This window comes from Sinohyriopsis cumingii, chromosome 3 (genome assembly GCF_028554795.1).
Source record: "Sinohyriopsis cumingii isolate HCF-2022 chromosome 3, ASM2855479v2, whole genome shotgun sequence".
Classification (NCBI taxonomy): domain Eukaryota; kingdom Metazoa; phylum Mollusca; class Bivalvia; order Unionida; family Unionidae; genus Sinohyriopsis; species Sinohyriopsis cumingii.
This window is the reverse complement of record NC_142963.1, coordinates 68784972-68804377: the sequence shown is the minus strand read 5'-3', so window position 1 is coordinate 68804377 and position 19406 is coordinate 68784972. Positions and strand designations below refer to the sequence as shown.

At 34.6% G+C, this 19406-nt stretch overlaps 1 protein-coding gene across 2 annotated transcripts in view; it reads left to right on the top strand.

The window, feature by feature from the left end:
- The window catches only part of LOC149803043 (uncharacterized), a 56686-nt gene that overhangs the window by 26346 nt on the left and 10934 nt on the right, over nucleotides 1–19406 (top strand). For both annotated transcript variants that reach the window (XR_016420122.1, XM_089952595.1), the window contains exons 9-11: nucleotides 5040–5189; nucleotides 12009–12048; nucleotides 16330–16520. Coding sequence is in view for 1 of the 2 variants with exons in the window: in XM_089952595.1 (XP_089808721.1) it covers nucleotides 5040–5189; nucleotides 12009–12048; nucleotides 16330–16520 (381 nt within the window). In the remaining variant the exon portion in view is untranslated. The remainder of the gene's footprint in view (nucleotides 1–5039; nucleotides 5190–12008; nucleotides 12049–16329; nucleotides 16521–19406) is intronic.

Genomic DNA, 19406 nt, shown 5'->3' with positions numbered 1-19406 from the left:
TCACAGGTACATGTTTCCCTGAAAACAATGGATGCTGCAATCAACTTTGCCTAATTATAAAACTTACATATACCTGACCTATATTTGTTGAGAAATGCAAGTTTGTTTGAACATGGGTATTGATTAGTACTATATGCTATGATGAAAAATATAGGTTAGTGTGACTATTATTCCTCACTTGTGGGTCAACAACTTAGTTTTTCTTCTTTGAATACATTACATTGCAATGGCTGTTTGTTAAGCTCTTTCCATCATTTCTCCACAAGAGAAATAGAGTCAAGTACAGTAGAAATTGCCAGTAGCATTGGGTCTGGAGAAGGTGACTTGGGTGACGGGGCAGTGTTCTGATCTTGTTGTTTTCCGGTGTTTTGTGGCTAAATGAAGAGAAGTTGAGTTGTCCCCCTTTTCCTCCAAACATTCCTGTACGTATGAAAGGTATGTTTGTAGACTGATGATGTCATCATCTTTTGAATTCTGTGCTTTGCCCATAATTCAAACCTGTAAGTGTAACAACCAGTAAAAATAAACATGGGGGGCCTGGCCCCGTCACCTTGTAGGTACTAACAGTGCGAGCTAAAGCTTGGCATTGGCCCAGTAACAGGCAGTCTAATGTCAGTGAACTGTATAGAGAGTATAATGCTAAAAAATATACCACAATATGCCTGCACCTGTCTTGTTTGGCTATCGATATGGCGCAGAGCTGATCAAAAGAAAATTACCTGGAAAAATATGTGCTAGCAGACGAATTTGAGCCAAAACTACCTGTCAGAGGTCGACATCATGGTCAGGTATAATCATTGAAGCATGATAGCTGGACACATTGGCTGCTAAGGTTAAAGCAGACAAATCAATAAAGGTTCTATATATATATCAAAGTATAAATAATTACAATATATAGATAATACTATTTGTTGGGAGGCTCGGAGTCAGCCTATACAAGTGCAAGTATACAACTAGCTCATGGAAGCATGGTGCCAGCATGCTAAAAATGCAGTGCAAAGAACGCCCATCTGTTTGTACCAGAAAAAAAGGTTTTAAACAGACAAAAATCCTGGTTCGGAAAGTATCAGAGACTTGCACACCTAATTAATGCAGCCCAGACCTATCCAGTGGGGATATAATGGCCGCCTGTGCAAGTGATGAACAGCTCTAAAATAAAAATATATATACATATGCCAGATATGAGCAAATGTCAGTGAAAGTGAGAGAGAAAAGTTGGAAATAGAGATGGAGTATACTTTCATTGAAGTGAAAAGACTTTTCCAATTGAAATAGGTATGCTTCCAGTATGAAAATGGATGGTGAGGTCTCTTGTGAAAAGAGCGTGCTGTGTTGCACTAGCGGAAGTAATAACTGGTATATCCTTACTCCTTGCCACCAAGTCTTATAGGATAGGTATGGGGAGATCACTCTGCTCAACCACCACATGGTCTGACAGACAACGTTTAGCTCCGTTTAGCTGAAAGTAGTGTCTTGGAGGGCTGGATTTGCGTGGTAGGTGTAGTACTCAGAAAGTATTATGATTGGGTTAGTATTTTTGAAGAAACATAAGTTACTTGAAAAAATTGGTTGGAAGAGTGGTTGCAACTTTAATTACAATCAAAGTACAATAGATTTATTAACAAAATTAATAGCTGTCAATGTTAGTGATGCAAGCTACCATATATGCTCACATTTAAATTTGATTCAACTACAAACTGCTCAGTCTCAGATCTGCTGTTTCATAATACATCAGCAGATAAGGGTCTATGCAATTTGTTAGGATTAATAGGTAGAACAAATAACATAGACCCTGATTTGCAGTGCCATTATTTGACAGCAGGTCAGATCTATATTGTTTGCTATTGAACTTAAATTATTGGATAATATTTATACTTTTTTTAATATACATTCTACCCAGTCGATGTAAAAATAAAAATTAATGTATATGTCAGCAGAAGCCCTATATCCAAACTTTATTTTTTAATCAACAAACTGCCATTTTTGATCCCTTCTTTTTTCTTCGTCTATTTGATGTTGTTGCCAGGCTTTATTATTGCCATCACATAAGTAAACAGGTATTTGTTTAGTCCTCCAGTGTTGGCCTCTATATGGCAACTTAAAATATTGCATGCACCCTTCATCAAAGCAAGCAGGCTACAATCTTCAATTAAAGCAATGTACCCATCATTGAAGAAAGTCTTTATTCTGGAATGTTTGAGTGTTTCACAAGTTCTGCTTGTGCTTAATTTATATTTATTTTAAAAATGTAATTAAATGTTTTACGATCATTTGTGATTAATATTTTTACTACTGTTTTAAGATAATCCATTACTTGTTGACAGGCTTTCATTTTCTTATGAATAGCCTCATCTCCTATGTTGTTGTTGTTGATGTAGGGTTTAACACCATTTTTCAGCACAAGATAGGCTATACATGGTGGCCAGTATTAATGGTGGAGGAAGAACCCTGGAAAACCCCGGAAACAACCACCAACCCACGAGAAGCTACTGGCAAGCTTTCTCACATATGCACATTAGCCGAATCCGAGACTCGACATCTCCTATGTAGACTCAGTAATATGATTGTTGGTTACCTCAGTATGACTAAGTTCGAGGCCAATAATTCACATACAAATAACGACTATACAGCCTCAGGCTACTGGCAACAATATCGTCATGAATTGCTTAGTCACATATGTTGGTTGACAGTATGATGTAGATGAAATAAGGACTTCCATTTTTATACATTTGTGAGAAATACATTAATTTTCTAATATGTGGCATATTCTCAAATTCATGGATTTTTCATGTACTTAACACATTATGGATTTTATTTAAAAAAAGGTAACACTATGTTACAGCTTGGTCTTATGGTCAGGGAAGCTAAAATACACTACATAATTTTGCACAAAGCTGGATTCATAATACAAAAGAAGCTGTGCAAAATTATGTAGTGTATTTTAGCTCACCAGCCCTTAAGACTAACTTGTGTAAAATTATGTAATGTATTTTAGCTTACCTCACCATAAGTCTAATGTGAGGTGTGGCCCTGTGTCTGCTGGTTATCATCCTTCATCTGTTGTGCATCCATCAACATTTGCTGGTTTCAACCTCTTCACAAAAACCTACTTAAGCAATATTTTGAGTATTTTGGCATGATAATCTTTCATTTTGTATGTGAATGGAGACTCTTTTATTTTGTATATGAATGGAGAATCTTTCATTTTGTATATGGAGAATCATTCATTTTGTATATGGAGAATCTTTCATTTTGTATATGGATGGAGAACCTTTCATTTTGTAATATGGATGTAGAATCTCTCATTTTGTATATGGAGAATCATTCATTTTGTATATGGAGAATCATTCATTTTGAATGTGAATGGAGAATCTTTCATTTTGTATATGAATGGAGAATCTTTCATTTTGTATATAGAGAATCATCCATTTTGTATATGGAGAATCTTTCATTTTGTATATGGATGGAGAACCTTTCATTTTGTAATATGGATGGAGAATCTCTCATTTTGTACATGGATGGAGAACCTTTCATTTTGTAATTTGGAGAATCTTTCATTTTGTATATGGATGCAGAACCTTTCATTTTGTAATATCGATGGAGAATCTTTCATTTTGTATATGAATGGAGAATGTTTCATTTTGTATATGGATGATGCCAGTTCATTATTCAATAATGCTGTTGTTACTAAAAGTACAAAAAATAAAAATGACATCTTAAAAAGTATTAAAATAATTTGACCTAATTTGACAAAAAGCATCCAGGCATGAGGGCCTTTCAGATTAAAAAATTATTCCAAGTTCCTATAAAATAAAACCACCTTTACTATTAGTGAAAAAAAACATTAAACAAATTACATCTTAAAAATCACTAAAGAGAATATGACCAGATTTTACAGTAAGCATCCTGACATTAAGTCCTTTGAATTTATACATCTCACCTCTGTCTGCGTGAGTTTGAGTCTCAGGCTCAACTAACGTTGGTACATGAGAAAGCCTGCCAGTAGCTTCTCGTGGGTCGGTGGTTCTTCCCGGGGTTTTCCTGGGTTCTTCCTCCACCAATTATACTGGCCGCCATGTATAGCCTATCTTGTGCTGAAAAATGGCGTTAAACCCAACAACAACAACAACAACAACTTTGAATTTATACAAACGATATCACTATACTATCAAATATGGCTACTATTACTAATAATGTACAAAACATTCATAAGTTTCTTAACAAAATGACCAGAAGAAAATTTTATCAACATAACAGAAAGCATCCCAGATTGAAGGACTCTGAAATTTATATGATGATGCCCATTTGCCATATTTCACTATTATTGCAAGTGGATAAAACGTTAACTTTTTTAAAAACTCGCTGAATTATTTGTGAACAGATTTGTCAGAAAACATCCTGACAGCCTTTACATTGTGCACAGATGCTGTCAATATGCTATCCAATATAGCCACTCTTACTTAAGTAGAAAAAAACAACTCTAAATGACTTTTCCCCCTCAAAAAAACACCCAAACATTATACCAGAGTTTGATTAAATTTACATGAAGGCAACCTGTTGAGAAGGTTTTTCAAGATTATATAAATAATTCTAATCTGCTATCACATCCATTAAAAAGTTAAATTTCTTTTTTTTTCTCAAACACTACCAAACAGAATTTTAACAAGTTTGACAGAAAATAAATGTTTCATACAAATTATGCTGATCCACTTTTCAATATGGCCTTGCTTACTAAAAATAGAAAATCATTTACTTGCATATTTTAAAACAAAAATCAAAAGAAGTTGACATAATTTGAAGTTTGCACAATTTATGCAAATTCAACATCCAGTATGGTTGCTATTTCTAAACAATTGAAGAATAACATTTGAAATCTCAGAAAGCATCATACCAAATGAGATTTCATGATCAACTATCTTTGCCTTTTAGGAAGATATCAACCAGGTGAGGAATCTCAGCTTCACTTGGACTTCTTGTAAATGTCATACCTAATGAATACTCAGACAGGATCCTTTTTTGATTTAACTTCATGATTATAGATCTTTCCGGTCAGTGGGAGATGAAATTTTCCTGCAGGCTTTTGAAGATGCCACACTTCCCTTTGAGGACTGGACCCATAAATCTCACCTGAGAATGGCCTGGAATTATATACATGAACTGGGCTTGGAAGCAGCAGAGCCTAGAATAAAGTATGATTCTGTTTAAACAGCCTCTCTAGATTCACTTTCATCTCTCTTACCTGCAATAGACTTTTATCTCAGAATTTTATCCTTGGGTTGATTAACATCACTTTGATTGTGTCTGTGTGGATATAGGTCTGGACATGCAGGGAGGGTTATTTTTCTAATATATTTCCAATTACAGCTTTATGTTTGACTATAGGAGGAAAAGTAACCATTGATGGGTCTTTTGGTTCATAGATAAGAAGAGCTTATTAGGGAAAACCACTTGCACTATTCACTGTCAGGGAGTAAATATTCCTTGCATAGTAAACTTAACATCTGGCACAAGCCAGTCCTGAACATCTTGTTGAAGCATTAAGCCAAGGGGTTTGAAGTTGTTTTTTTATTTGATTATCATTTATAAATCTTTTTTTTAAATAAAATATAATCATCAATAGCCAATAACTTCCATTAGGTGGCACTAATTGGAATTACTGTTGACTCTGCTAAGTAGTTATTAGATCACCTGGCACTAACATATTCCGGCAGATTTGTAGACAGCTCATATAATTGATGTTGCATCATAGTAATTAACTTAGAGCTGTTCCATTTAAATATACATGATACCCAGGGAAGGCAGTTTAAAAAAACATGTATGCCAGGTTACTTTGATTTCACACTATTCATATTAAAATGATAAGAAAATTCTAAATTACATCTATGGGTGAGTACCCCACTTTAAAAGTTCCTTTTCTGGGTCCCATGTATGTTTTAATGGAACAGCTCTTTTCATAAACTATAGTCATCAAACTTGGGTAAACTGACTGAGCTGTAACTTTGGAACACTGTTTTTTTTTGTACCAAAACTTAGTTATCATAGGCTACTAGTCGGTGGATTTTTCAACCCCTGCCATAGTACTGAGAGTACCTGCAGCAGACAAAGTGTCACATTGTAATGATTTTGGCATGACTTAATTAACCAGTTAAAAATTTTTTTATCAATTAGGGTTCAAATTTTTACTATAATTTATACACATGTACATAGGATACAATTATGCTGTTTAATTGTGCTGATCAGAAACTAAAGTATTTACTCAATCTTCACATTGTGCTGACATATGACAGCTAATTATATGTAATTTACTCAGTCTTCACATTGTGCTGACATATGACAGCTAATTATATGTAATTTACTCAGTCTTCACATTGTGCTGACATATGACAGCTAATTATATGTAATTTACTCAGTCTTCACATTGTGCTGACATATGACAGCTAATTATATGTAATTTACTCAATCTTCACATTGTGCTGACATGTGATGGCTAATTACACTGGTCAACAGTGAAATCATTACTGACTTGAAAAGGCCCTAATCTGTAGTATTTTGGTGTGCCGAACACGAATATAACCGTGAAAAATTTGTATTGGCTCTCGTTTTGAAGATATTCATATACCTCATTTTCTATGTTTCACTGTGTAAATTTCTCCAGTAGGACTGCAGCAACATCCGGAATAATGATGTAACATTGCATAATACCATCATGCTCACATCATCCACAGTTGATTGCATCATTTTCTGATGCAATGCAATACTAATGCCATGCGGCTGCTGAAGTAAGTTGACGTCAGCAGTGTACTATACATGTGTAGGCCTATTATACTAATGCCAGGCGGCTGCTGAAGCTGACGTAAGCAGTGTACTATATAAAGCCCAATCAGATAGGTTCAGCATTTAAAATATTTTAGACGTTGTGCGAGACAGTTCAAGCTACTGTTACATAAAACTTATTATTTTATCCATTTACGTACAATAAAGAACAGTAATGCCTCGAAAGTGTGTTAATACCGCGGACAATTTTTGCTATATTTGTGGGGAAGTGACATTTGCCAACCAGAAGAAAAGTATCAATTCTCAAGTGAAGAAGGCATATCATCTTTACTTCGGATGCAAGGTTGGTGACCAAGACAAGCCTTGGGCTCCGCATATATGCTGTGCTACATGTACAACACAACTTTCACAGTGGTTGAATTGCAAAAGGTCATCAATGCCGTTTGCAGTCCCAATGGTGTGGAGAGAGCCAAGCAACCACCTAAATGACTGTTACTTCTGCTTGGTTCCTCCTCTTTCCGGCGGAATAACGAAGCGAAAGAAGTCGAGAATAGTCTACCCAAACATTCCGTCTGCATTGAGACCAGTTCCACATGGTGAGGGACTTCCTATTCCAGAACCTCCAGCAGAATATTCTCTTGATTCATCTGACGAAGACAAAGGTGAGTCGACCTGTTCTTCTCCTGGTCCATCAGCATGCAGTGATCCAGATTTTCACTGTGGTGCATCATCAACCCCACACAGAATAACACAGGAAGAACTAAATGACCTGATTCGTGATTTGGACTTATCAAAGAACAAGGCAGAATTGCTAGGATCAAGACTCCAACAATGGAATCTTCTAGAAGAAGATGTCACAATTACTGCATATCGAAAGCGCCACCAGCAATTGGAGCCTTTCTTCAGAAAGGAAAGTAATCTGATATTCTGTTCCGATATTGAGGGCCTCATGAATGCTTTAAAAATCACTCATGACCCACAAGAATGGAGACTATTTGTGGACTCTTCGAAACTGAGTCTCAAGGCTGTGCTTTTGCACAATGGAAACATTCTTCCATCTATTCCAGTAGCGTATGCTGTCCACATGAAAGAGACATACGATAACTTAAGGCAGCTACTGAATTCCATTGAGTATAACAAGTACAGCTGGCACCTCTGTGGTGATTTGAAGGTAGTTGCCCTTTTAATGGGACTGCAGTAAGGATATACAAAATACATGTGTTTCTTATGCGAGTGGGATAGCCGAGCAAGGGAAATGCACTACATGAGGAAGGAATGGACTCACAGGCAGAATGTAGCCATTGGAGAGAAGAACATCCAACACCCAGCTCTGGTTGAGGCTCAGAAAATCTTGCTACCACCCCTTCACATCAAACTAGGTTTGATGAAGAACTTCGTGAAAGCCATTGACCGGACTTTGCCAGCATTCCGATACCTGCATGAAAAATTCCCTCGACTCAGCGAAGCAAAGATTAAAGAGGGAGTTTTTGTGGGTCCTCAGATTCGAGAGCTTTTCAAAGATGACCGGTTCAACAACTTGCTGGAAGGTGACGCGAAACAAGCATGGAATGCTTTTCGCCTAGTTTCTACAAACTTCCTCGGAAATGTTAGGGCAGAAAACTATAAGGAACTAGTAGAAGACATGTTGATGAAGTATAAGAAACTTGGCTGCAATATGTCTCTAAAGATTCACTTCCTTCATTCCCATTTGGATTTCTTTCCTAGCAACTGTGGTATTGTTAGTGATGAACACGGCGAACGTTTTCATCAAGATATCGCAACAATGGAACAAAGATACCAGGGAAAATGGTCCACTACAATGCTGGCTGACTACTGCTGGACACTCCTCAGAGATGCTCCCGAACAGCTGTACAAGAGACAGGCGAAGAAATCTAAGATGTAGTCAATGACTTGATTTTTTATAGGTAGGCTATTACAGTTGACCTTTTACTATTGGAATGCATTTCGTTATGTAAACATTAATTTCTTGCAGATTACAAAAAAACTAGAGCCAATTTTGCAATTTGACTGTCATATTCGTGTTCAGCACATAAAAATTGATAAGAATTGACTAATTTTATTTCAGTAACATGACTTTTGTAAAAATTTGTTGTCCAGTGTTATATGTAATTTACTCAATCTTCACATTGTGCTGACATATGACAGCTAATTATATGTAATTTACTCAGTCTTCACATTGTGCTGACATATGACAGCTAATTATATGTAATTTACTCAATCTTCACATTGTGCTGACATGTGATGGCTAATTATATGTAATTTACTCAATCTTCACATTGTGCTGACATATGACAGCTAATTATATGTAATTTACTCAGTCTTCACATTGTGCTGACATATGACAGCTAATTATATGTAATTTACTCAATCTTCACATTGTGATGACATGTGATGGCTAATTATATGTAAGTCATTGATATATAGTTTGGTCTCATCTTTGTCCAGGTGGAAAAAAGTTCTTGTGGTGAAGAGTTAAGAAAATCCATTAGTATTATTTGGAATCGCGAAGGCTTTTTAAAGCTTCTTGGAGTTACACTGTGCCTTAGTTCACTTTGATAAATGACATAAATTAATAGCAATTAGAAAACTGAGCAAATTGGTCATTTATAATAGGGATAAAATCTTCAGCTTTGCCCATGCTTCTTTATTGTTTCACAGTAATATCTGACCTTCCCAATAATCTGATTCATTACTTTGAGGGTATTCTTCTTAGTTTTCCTTTGGAGTGGAAAGGGTGGTAAAGTGAAGTAATACATTCTTGTAAATGGTTATCATATGTGGGTTAAAATAACATATTTCTCTCTAGTACTCAAATTCTCATGGATTACAGATTGACTGACCCTCTCAATTATACTCTCTGGAAATCTCATATTCCCTGTTTGTGTATTGTATAAGTTATCCACCATTTTTAGCAAGGGATTACCTCCCCATGGTAGATATTTTACTGTACAGTATATTGCTGAATGAGCACTTTTATGAATTTAAAGTGACTAAAGAAATAATTTTCAATGAATTCATTTAAAATCACGTCTTTATACAAAATAGAAACATAAAGTGCTTTTTTTTTTCCTCAAAATTTACTAACATAACTATTATCAGCTAAAGTTAACAATAATGTGTTATGTTTTTATTATGCATAATTATCAAATGCACCACTCCCTCTATAACTCGCGCCATGATAACTTGCAACCCGCTTATAACCTGGGGTCAGACATGGATCCCATTTTTTTAAACCAGAAAATACCAACAAAATTTATCCCTACTTGTTGAAGTTGAAGAAAATCGTGATCAAAATCGGTAATGGAAACTTTGATATATCACTTGTTTTATCATCAAAAACGGTAGAAAGGACCTTGACCTTTGTATGAACATTATGAAATATCAACTTTTAATAAGAAGTCATATGATTTGTAACATTTTCTTTCCAAATGACATTCTTAGTTCACTGTAATTAATGATATTCAAGGAAATTTTGATCAATGAAAATGTCATTTACACCTAGTGGAAGCAGAACTTTAATAAATATATACCAATTAAATATTTTTTTTTATCAATTAAAATTTGTTTTATTGTTCTATATTTTAGTTCTGTTTAAGTGTAATTATCATAAATGCAATGTGTCCTCCTTTAATTAAACGTAAGATGTGTCAATCTACTGTAACAGCTATGTCTGCGAGCATTTCTCAGAGAACCTAATTGAGTGCCGACCGTATTTTGATATTGGACTAGTGGAAGCATTTGTTGTATTGTTGCACTAAATAAAAGCTGGCTTCGTTTTCTATTATCATGTTTATTACGTTTTTTGAATCAAATAAAGGAGGTTGAATTATAAAATGTTACCTCATTTCAGCTGATCAATTGAACCCTGTTATAAATGTTATTGTGTACATAATCTAATTAAACTACCTTAAAATAACCGACTCATTTGTAATTGTGATCAAAGAAAGCAAGGCAACCAAGCAAAATGAGAACTTTGTAAAAATAAAGAACTTTGTTTCAAATAAGGACCATTGTGGGAAAAACGAGTTTCAGATAAGGATGATAAGAAGTTTCACTATTACTTGCATTGAAATCACGACATCATATTTTAGTAATTGAACAATACAAAAATTGAGTTTCGATATATATGATTGTCTCACAAAATAAATGTTGCGTGTTTTTGATAAAAAGGAATCTTGTTTGGTAGTGTATCAACAGTTAGTTTGGTTCCCTGCTTAGTAGACTCCTTGTTTTGCAAGAATAAATTACACACCACTCTGGGACCCAGACTATTGAACAAAGCAAAAAGCCTTGATGTAATACACTTTATTGGAAATTATTTTCTATGCGATAATAAAACAAGGATTCAGTCATTGAACAGCCCAACCCCCCTCTTCGTCAACCGCTTAGTTCTCTGGATGTCTAGCAGATTTTTTGGGAGGGGGGTCCTTGGTAACTTGCGCCCTTGCTTATAGTGCGGTCTATGTTTTTGGACCCTGATGTACGCGAGTTATCGAGGGAGAGGTGTACCTACTAGGAGGGTAACTCCTTGAAAGGGAAACAACCAGTCTGATGCTAAAAGAGCCAGTTATCTTCTTTCTAAAGAAACAAGTAGTATCCCATGAATTTACAGTGTTTTGGCAGAAATGTTTCCTATTACATGGTCTGAACCCCAGAAAACAGCTTATCCATGCAATAGTGGTACAACATGTATTATTACAAGGAAAAGTGCAAATGTATTTTGTAAAAATTGATGTAGTATCATAGTTAGTGCCAATGGTTACTTTGTCAGTTATGGTATGTTTTTATCTTTTATGAAATGCTACGGCATTCTTGATGCTATATGATGGACTTTTACCCATTTGCTCGTACACGAGTGAAATAACCAGTGAAAAATAATGTTTCTAACACAACTAGGCATTATGCTAATTGGAAATTTCTTGGAAGTCGATGTATTATGATGTATTCAGAAATAGCCTCCAAAATGTGTTACCTACTCGCATTTCAGGCAAAAATGACAAAAACCTACAGGGGTTAATGAGTTAACTTGTTGTTTCTGCAGGTGAACACAAATATGCACCTGTTTTTGGAAGACTGTGAATGAAGTTTTAAGTTTACTTGCTAAATAAACTTTGAATCCTTTCTTTGCTATTTTTATACAAGTAAAACTTTTAAGTTAACATATTCTTCATCTGAAATTAATTTGTTTTTTTTTATTTGTCTTTTCATTACAGATCAGGAATAAAGAAATATAACCAGCAAAACAAAGATAAGGTATGCTGTAGGTGATTCTAATAATTTTCCCACCATGTTGTATAACTTTAGAAAAGTGCTCTGAAGATTCTTTATCATACAGTTTCAAGAAAGATGTTTGAAGTTCCGCACTAAGGAAAACAAGACATACACTATAGAGAAAAACTATGCATTGAGGTAAAAAAGGTGTATACTATACAGAAAACAATATACACTAAGGTAAACAAGGTGTACCATAATGACTATAAGTCTTGGAACACCCATAATTATTTTCAGAAGTAATTTTTTTATGACTTATCAATGTTGGGACACAAAATTATGACAATTTATTATGTAGTTTAAATCTTGAGATACCTTCGACATTTTTTCTACTAATCAATTGATGTGTTTTATCGATTGTAATAACACCAAAAGAAAAGTCTTCTTGCTTGTTAAGGGACTTTTATCATGACTTATTACATTGAAACGTTTCAAAGTTAATATGATTTGTTTGAAAAGTCAATTTATTTAATTTCCTCAATTTTCTTATTTCCATCTAATTCAGATATGTATAATTTGATCAGACAATGGGAAGAATTGGGCATTAGCAGGTGTCTGTATGCACTAATAACAGTAACATCTCCCTTTTGACTGGTTTATTATTGCTTGTTTATGCATTATTATATTAAAATTTGTTATCAATACATGTTATTACATTTTTATATTGGTTAGGTGTAAACATCAAACTAATTAAATGTGATCCCAGCATGATAACAATGAAAAACAATAATGTTTGGTTCAACACTTGCATTTAGTTAGCATATTTATATAATGTCATTGCCACATCTACACTGAAGGTTTTAACTTTCACTGAATTAAGTCAATCTGCAGCATTTGAATCATAGACACCACTACACTAAATGTAAATAATATCTTCAAAAATACGATAATGAAATTTCAGAAATAATGCTAGGAAAATAATTGGAATACAATAAAAACTACATTGTAGTTTGCTTTGATGTGAGCGTCCTTAAATAAGTACACATTTACACAGATACAGTAATTGATGCAAGTTGAAACCATATGAGAGTATTTTTCCTTTCCTTGACAGAAGATCAGTTTCTGGCTTATAATATGCTGTTGGTGGCACTCTACAGTTTCTTATTTGGCGTAGGGTTAGATTTTAAAGATAACAGAATTTCCCAGGTTTTCCACACTGGTTATACTGGTTATAAAAAAACAGACCTTATATATCTTAGGTATTGTTCAAAGACCTTTTAATTCCTGTTATTTTGGTTTATAGTTGATGTGTGTAATAAGGGTTATGGAATATACAGCTTGGCCTTACTTAAGATATGCACTTTTTTTTAAAATGGCTAGCTCCACTTGGTCATTTTCACTTCCTGGACTTCAGAGGTAAATTGTATAAAAAAAAGGAGCCTATAACCTTTTGTCGCATTTTATATATTTGGTAATTCATTCATTGCACTTTAAGAAGCTGGTATTTTCTAGTCTGGCAAAATTTGATTCCCTATTTTAATAAGTGTCCCTAATTTTTCAACAGAATCATAAATTTTTTTCCCTCTTTTCCCTCATTGGCAATTGGCATCTCTTCATATGATACAGAAAAACAATTTGCAATAAGGTAAACAAGGTGTATACTATACAGAAAAACAATTTGCAATAAGGTAAACAAGGTGTATACTATACAGAAAAACAATATGCATTAAAGTAAACAAGCTTTCTACAATACAGTATGCATTAAGGTAAACAAGCTTTCTACAATACAGTATGCATTAAGGTAAACAAGCTTTCTACAATACAGTATGCATTAAGGTAAACAATGTGTATACTATACAGAAAAACAATATGCATTAAGGTAAACAAGCTTTCTACAATACAGTATGCATTAAGGTAAACAAGCTTTCTACAATTCAGTATGCATTAAGGTAAACAAGGTGTATTCTATACAGAAAAACAGTATGCATTAAGGTAAACAAGGTGTATTCTATACAGAAAAACAATATACATTTAAGTAAAATTTGGCAATGGTTAGTTTTTAATAAATACTGGTAACCTATTGATAGTGTTGCTATAGCCATTAACTCAAAATCCCTAAATTAGGCTGTCTCTTGTCATTCATATTTGTGCACATTAATCATAGTGGCAGCTGATCATTCCGAGGTCCTTACATTTATTCATTGACCTATCTGAGAAAGTGTAGTTACTCAATGCGTGATGTTTTGGACTTGAAAGTATTGATTTTTAGCACTGTTGGCCATAGATCAGAACTTATGGGATTGTTTGTTTACATTGCCCATTGTCTACCCTTCATTTTTTTTTCATCATCCGTTGTCAGTCTGTCAGCACAAGTTCAATATCACTACTCCTAAACTACTGGGATGATTACAATAAAACTTTTAACACACATTCTTCCCCTGTCGAGTTGGTATTAAATGAAAATGGTGCATCGGGAACAATATGACCACCACAATAGCAATGTTTATCAGTACTCCTTCTGACTAGATGGTCACATCATCACTGGGTTTTCACCTTGTTGGTCCCAATTAAAAATGAAAATTTTGTTATTGCTACTCTTTCTGAGTGGAAAGTTATATTGAGATGTTGTTTTCACCTGGAGACTTCTTATCATGTCTAGTTGTGCCTAAATGAAAATAGTACCAGTCTGATATCCATTATGGCCATCACAGCAGGCATTTAAGAAATCTTGTTATTGCTACTTCATCTGAATGGAATGTCACATTGACATTGGGTTTCACCAGAAGACTTCTTATAATGTCCAGTTGATCCTAAATGAACATGCTGATCTAATGGCCAATATGGCCACCATAGTGCCCATTTTGAAAGTCTCATTATCACTAATCCTCTTAAATAGATGGTCACGTGAACATGGGTGTTCACTAAATGACTTCTTCTGTCTAAGTTGTTGTAATTGAAAACTGTGCCACTGTTGTCCAGTACAGCCACAACAGTCACCATCTTGACAATTTTGTTATAGGTAATCCTAAAAATCGTGTTACTATCATTACTTCTTCTGAACAAAGTATAATATTGACGTGGGGTTTTCACCAAGAGATTTCTTACGATATCTAGTTGGACCCAAATGATGTCCAATATGGCTGTCGCAGTGACCATCTTGTAAATTTTGTTGTTTGCTAATCTTGGAAATCTTGTTAATGCTACTCCTCCTGAATGGATGGCTTCATCAACATGGAATTTTCACACACAGAAGAACCTTCTTATGATGTCTAGTATGTTCTAAATATGAATGGTGCCAGTGGTGTATCCAATACGACCACTACAGTGGCCATCTTGAAAATATTGTTATCACTACTCCTGAATGGATGGTCATATCAACATGGGGTTTTCACCAAAAAAATACTTCATATGATGTCTAGTTGGTTATAAATAAAATGGTGCCAGTGGTATGTCCAATATGACCACAACAGTGGATGGTCGTATCAACATGGGGGTTTGTACTTAAACAACTTCTTGTGATCTTCAGGTGGTCCTAATGGTGCAGTTCAGATATTCAACATGACTGCTAGTGTCCATATTAAGAATCTTGTGACATTTCTCCTAAATGAATGGCCATATCAGCACAGGCTTTTCACTGACAACTTCTCATGATGTCTAGTTTGTAAATATGAAAATGGTTCTGATCCAGCTTCTTATATGACTGTCACAATGGCCATCTTGAAAATCTTGATGTCACTATTTCTCATATATTGCTGGTAATGTCAACATTGCACTTTCACTTAAAGCCTTCTTATGATGTCTAGTTGGTTCTAAATAGAAATGGTGCCAATCTGATATTGAACATGCCCACAATTCCATCCATCTTGAAAAGCTTGTTATCATTGATCCTCCAAAATGGAAAGTCATATCAACATTAGATTTCCACCAGAAGATTTTTTAAGATGCCTTGGTTGTCCAAAAGTAAAATGGTACCAAGTTGACATTCAGTACAGCTATTAATTGAAATCTAGTTATTACTGAAGAATATCAAAGATAATTTCAACACTCTGCATTTAAAAGGAAGAAAATGGTTTTATCTTGAATTCAGCTAGTAGAGCATCAGTCCCTTCTAGGGACTCTTGTTATTGAGTGTAAACAGGCTCTCTTGCATCATATACATATTTATATTATTGTCTCTGTTTACATTGATCAAGTCTGGAAGAATAAACAAGAGCAGTGTTTTTACTAACTTCTTTCAAAATCTTTTTTTGTTCAAGAAAATGTTTATTGTATTCAGTTCCAAAAGTAAAACATTTAGTTTTTCATGGCTAACTTTTGTTTCAGGTGCAGAAGAAATACCATGAGACAATAACGATGTTTTACATCTTGATAGTGTCTGATGCCATCAACAAGATGCCGCAAAAGGATCATGCTTTTGAGGACTTCCTGCATCATAATGGTCATCTACTTGACAGATCCTTAATGTTTCAGTACTATAGCCAAGACATAATATTTACAGAAGAAGCTAAACACAGGTACAGTAACTAATGTATATACTTATCAATCAGGTCCAACTTCAAACAACATATACCCTGATTTGATGTCACATGTGTTGACAGATAAGGATCTATGTTTATTGCACTGATTAGTTCCAACAAATTGTATAGACCCAGTTTTGCCAGTGCTTTGTGTGATGGCAGATCAAGGTTTCTGCAGTTTGCAGTTAGATCCATCTCAAAAGTGAGTATATGTTGTATTTATCCCATGTTAAATTGAGATGGCCAGGTTTGTAAATTGTGACAGAATTAGGGGTGGACCTAAAAACAAGTTTTTTGATACAATTATTTGCCACAAATTTGGATGGACCTGTCATCAAGCATGGATGTTTAATAAAAGAATCATGGTAGTTTATTTTTGGACCCAGTTAGGTCTATTACAGAAGTATGAAGTAATTCTTTTCAGAATAGTACACCATTACTGACCTAAATAACCTGACATTGAACAGTAATTACTTTTCTCTTTGTTGTGACAATTCATGTACTGATAAAAAGCTCACTTTTTGATTGTTATTTTATCCAAAAAATATCATTATGTATATCTGGTCTTTGTTTCTTGTAAAACAATGTTAGTCTCTTTGACAATGTACATGTACTGCCATCGGTGTGAACTGGACCAAAGTGCTATAACTACCATACTTTCATTTCTGTAAACTATGGGCAAGTTCACAAACCATGGAAGATATCATGTTGCTTAACCTTTATGAGTTGAGTCGTAACTGAATAAATTAATTAAAGTCCACCAAGTCTTAATGACCATTAGAAACGGGTCTATGATCCTGACCCAGATTATGATAATGAACATGCACTGCTGATTGGAGCAACTTCAAATATCAATATTGTTTGATAACATGAAGATTATTTTGGACAACAGAATTTATCACCAGAATTCATATTTTATCTCAGAAAATCTGAAAGATCCATATTTGCCTTCAAAAATGCTTGAAGCATTCCCATCACTACAATTCCGTATAGTGCGATTATTGCCCTAAATATGTGAATCACTTAGATTGGTTTTGGAATTTAACTACTGAAAACTATTATTTGTATTTATATGCTTGGTAGAAAGACAGAACCTACTATATCCAAATTGAGGTTATCATGGTAAATAGAATAAAACAACAAAAATTGTGAAACTTGTTTGTCAGAGATGTTAGCCACTTGATCATAAATGTCAACCCATTTGAAAAGGGACAATAAAGGTAATAATCCACATACATATTTAAACACTTTGACAGAAGTTATTCTACTTTACAGAAAATGTTAGTTATCTATATTAAGTCCTGTGGTATAATCACAAATTGTGAAGCATGCACATTTTTATTGCTGCCTATTGGCAGAACCATCACTTAATCCATACATTAATATTAGAAATCAGAGCAGCTTCACAGTATGATGGTTGTCTGTTGAAACATTAGGTTTTTTTTGTACAGATAAAACATTGCTTAAGTTTCCATTGCAACTTGAATGTTTTATTTTTTGAAAAGGTACTTGGTGTCTCGTTGTTGTTGTAGGGTTTAACGCCATTTTTCAGCACACGATAGGCTATACATGGCGACGAGTATTAATGGTGGAGGAAGAACCTGGGAAAACCCCAGAAAGAACCACTGACCCACGAGAAGCTACTGGCAAGCTTTTCTCACATACCCACATTGGCTGAATTGGAGACTTGAACCCACGCAGACAGAGGTGAGATGGCAATGATCCGTAACGGAGAGCGCTTTAGACCACTTGGCCACTCAGGGCCCCCTTGGTGTCTTGACATTATTTGTACCAATGAAAATTATTCCTCATTGCAACAAGAAAATTAAATATGGTGTCCAGGAAATTGGAGGAATCATATACATGTATCGAGTTTCATTATGTTATTCAGTTTAATTGTCCAATTACTCAGCTTTTCAAGAAGAGGATAGTGTACGATAATTTAAAATATTTCTTAAATTTATTTAAAACTTACTAGGTAACAAACTTTCATTGAGATCTCATCTTTCCCAAAATTAGAAGGGTATTGTAAGAGTATATTATTTTCTATATTTGTTGTCTCACTGGTGTAGCCATGGTGAGGCATAGGTATTACTTTTTCAATGCCAACAAGTTATGACATTAAGATTCTATGCTTACATTTTGTATGTCACATATGGAGTGAGGGATGCATCATTGCCTGTGTGATTGGTGAGATTTTCATCTTTTGTTAGTCATGGGTGAGACCGTTCTGTAGAGCCTTTGTTTGGTTTGATGTCGTCTATTAGTCATGGATGTGACACTATGTTCTTGCAAAACACTTCTTTGATATGATTGTCGTCTGTTTGGAAAAAATACTTATGATAATGGTATAGATTTTGTTTTAAATGATAGAGATAGAAAACCAAACTGGAGGTATAATGGGGAAATTTCACCCAAGTTGATAAGATTTGGGCCAAGGATGAAACTTGCAGAGGTTGATGCTCCCTATCACGTCTATACATGTGTGGAAGATTTTTTTTCTTATCCACAACATGCATTATATTTGGCAGAAAGATTGTAGATCTTGAACATGTCTGTACCATTTGTATGATGACATTACATAGGTCGGGCATTAACTTATCTACCCCTAGGGCAAGATATACATGTCTTTTCAATGAGAAAATTGTGATCCTTGATTTTCTTAAGTCAGCTATCTTGGGCACATGTCTCATTTTCATTAGAAGCACATGCATATGAATTTCAGCATTTTGTATTTGTGTAACCAACTGTTTGCATCAAATATTTATGAAGGATTGCAAATTCCTGTCTTCCTTTTGGGGCCAAAAAGGAGTTACTGAGTATATAGGAAGAAGAGATGAACGTTAAGATTAAACACCCAATAATGAAATCACCACATTGATG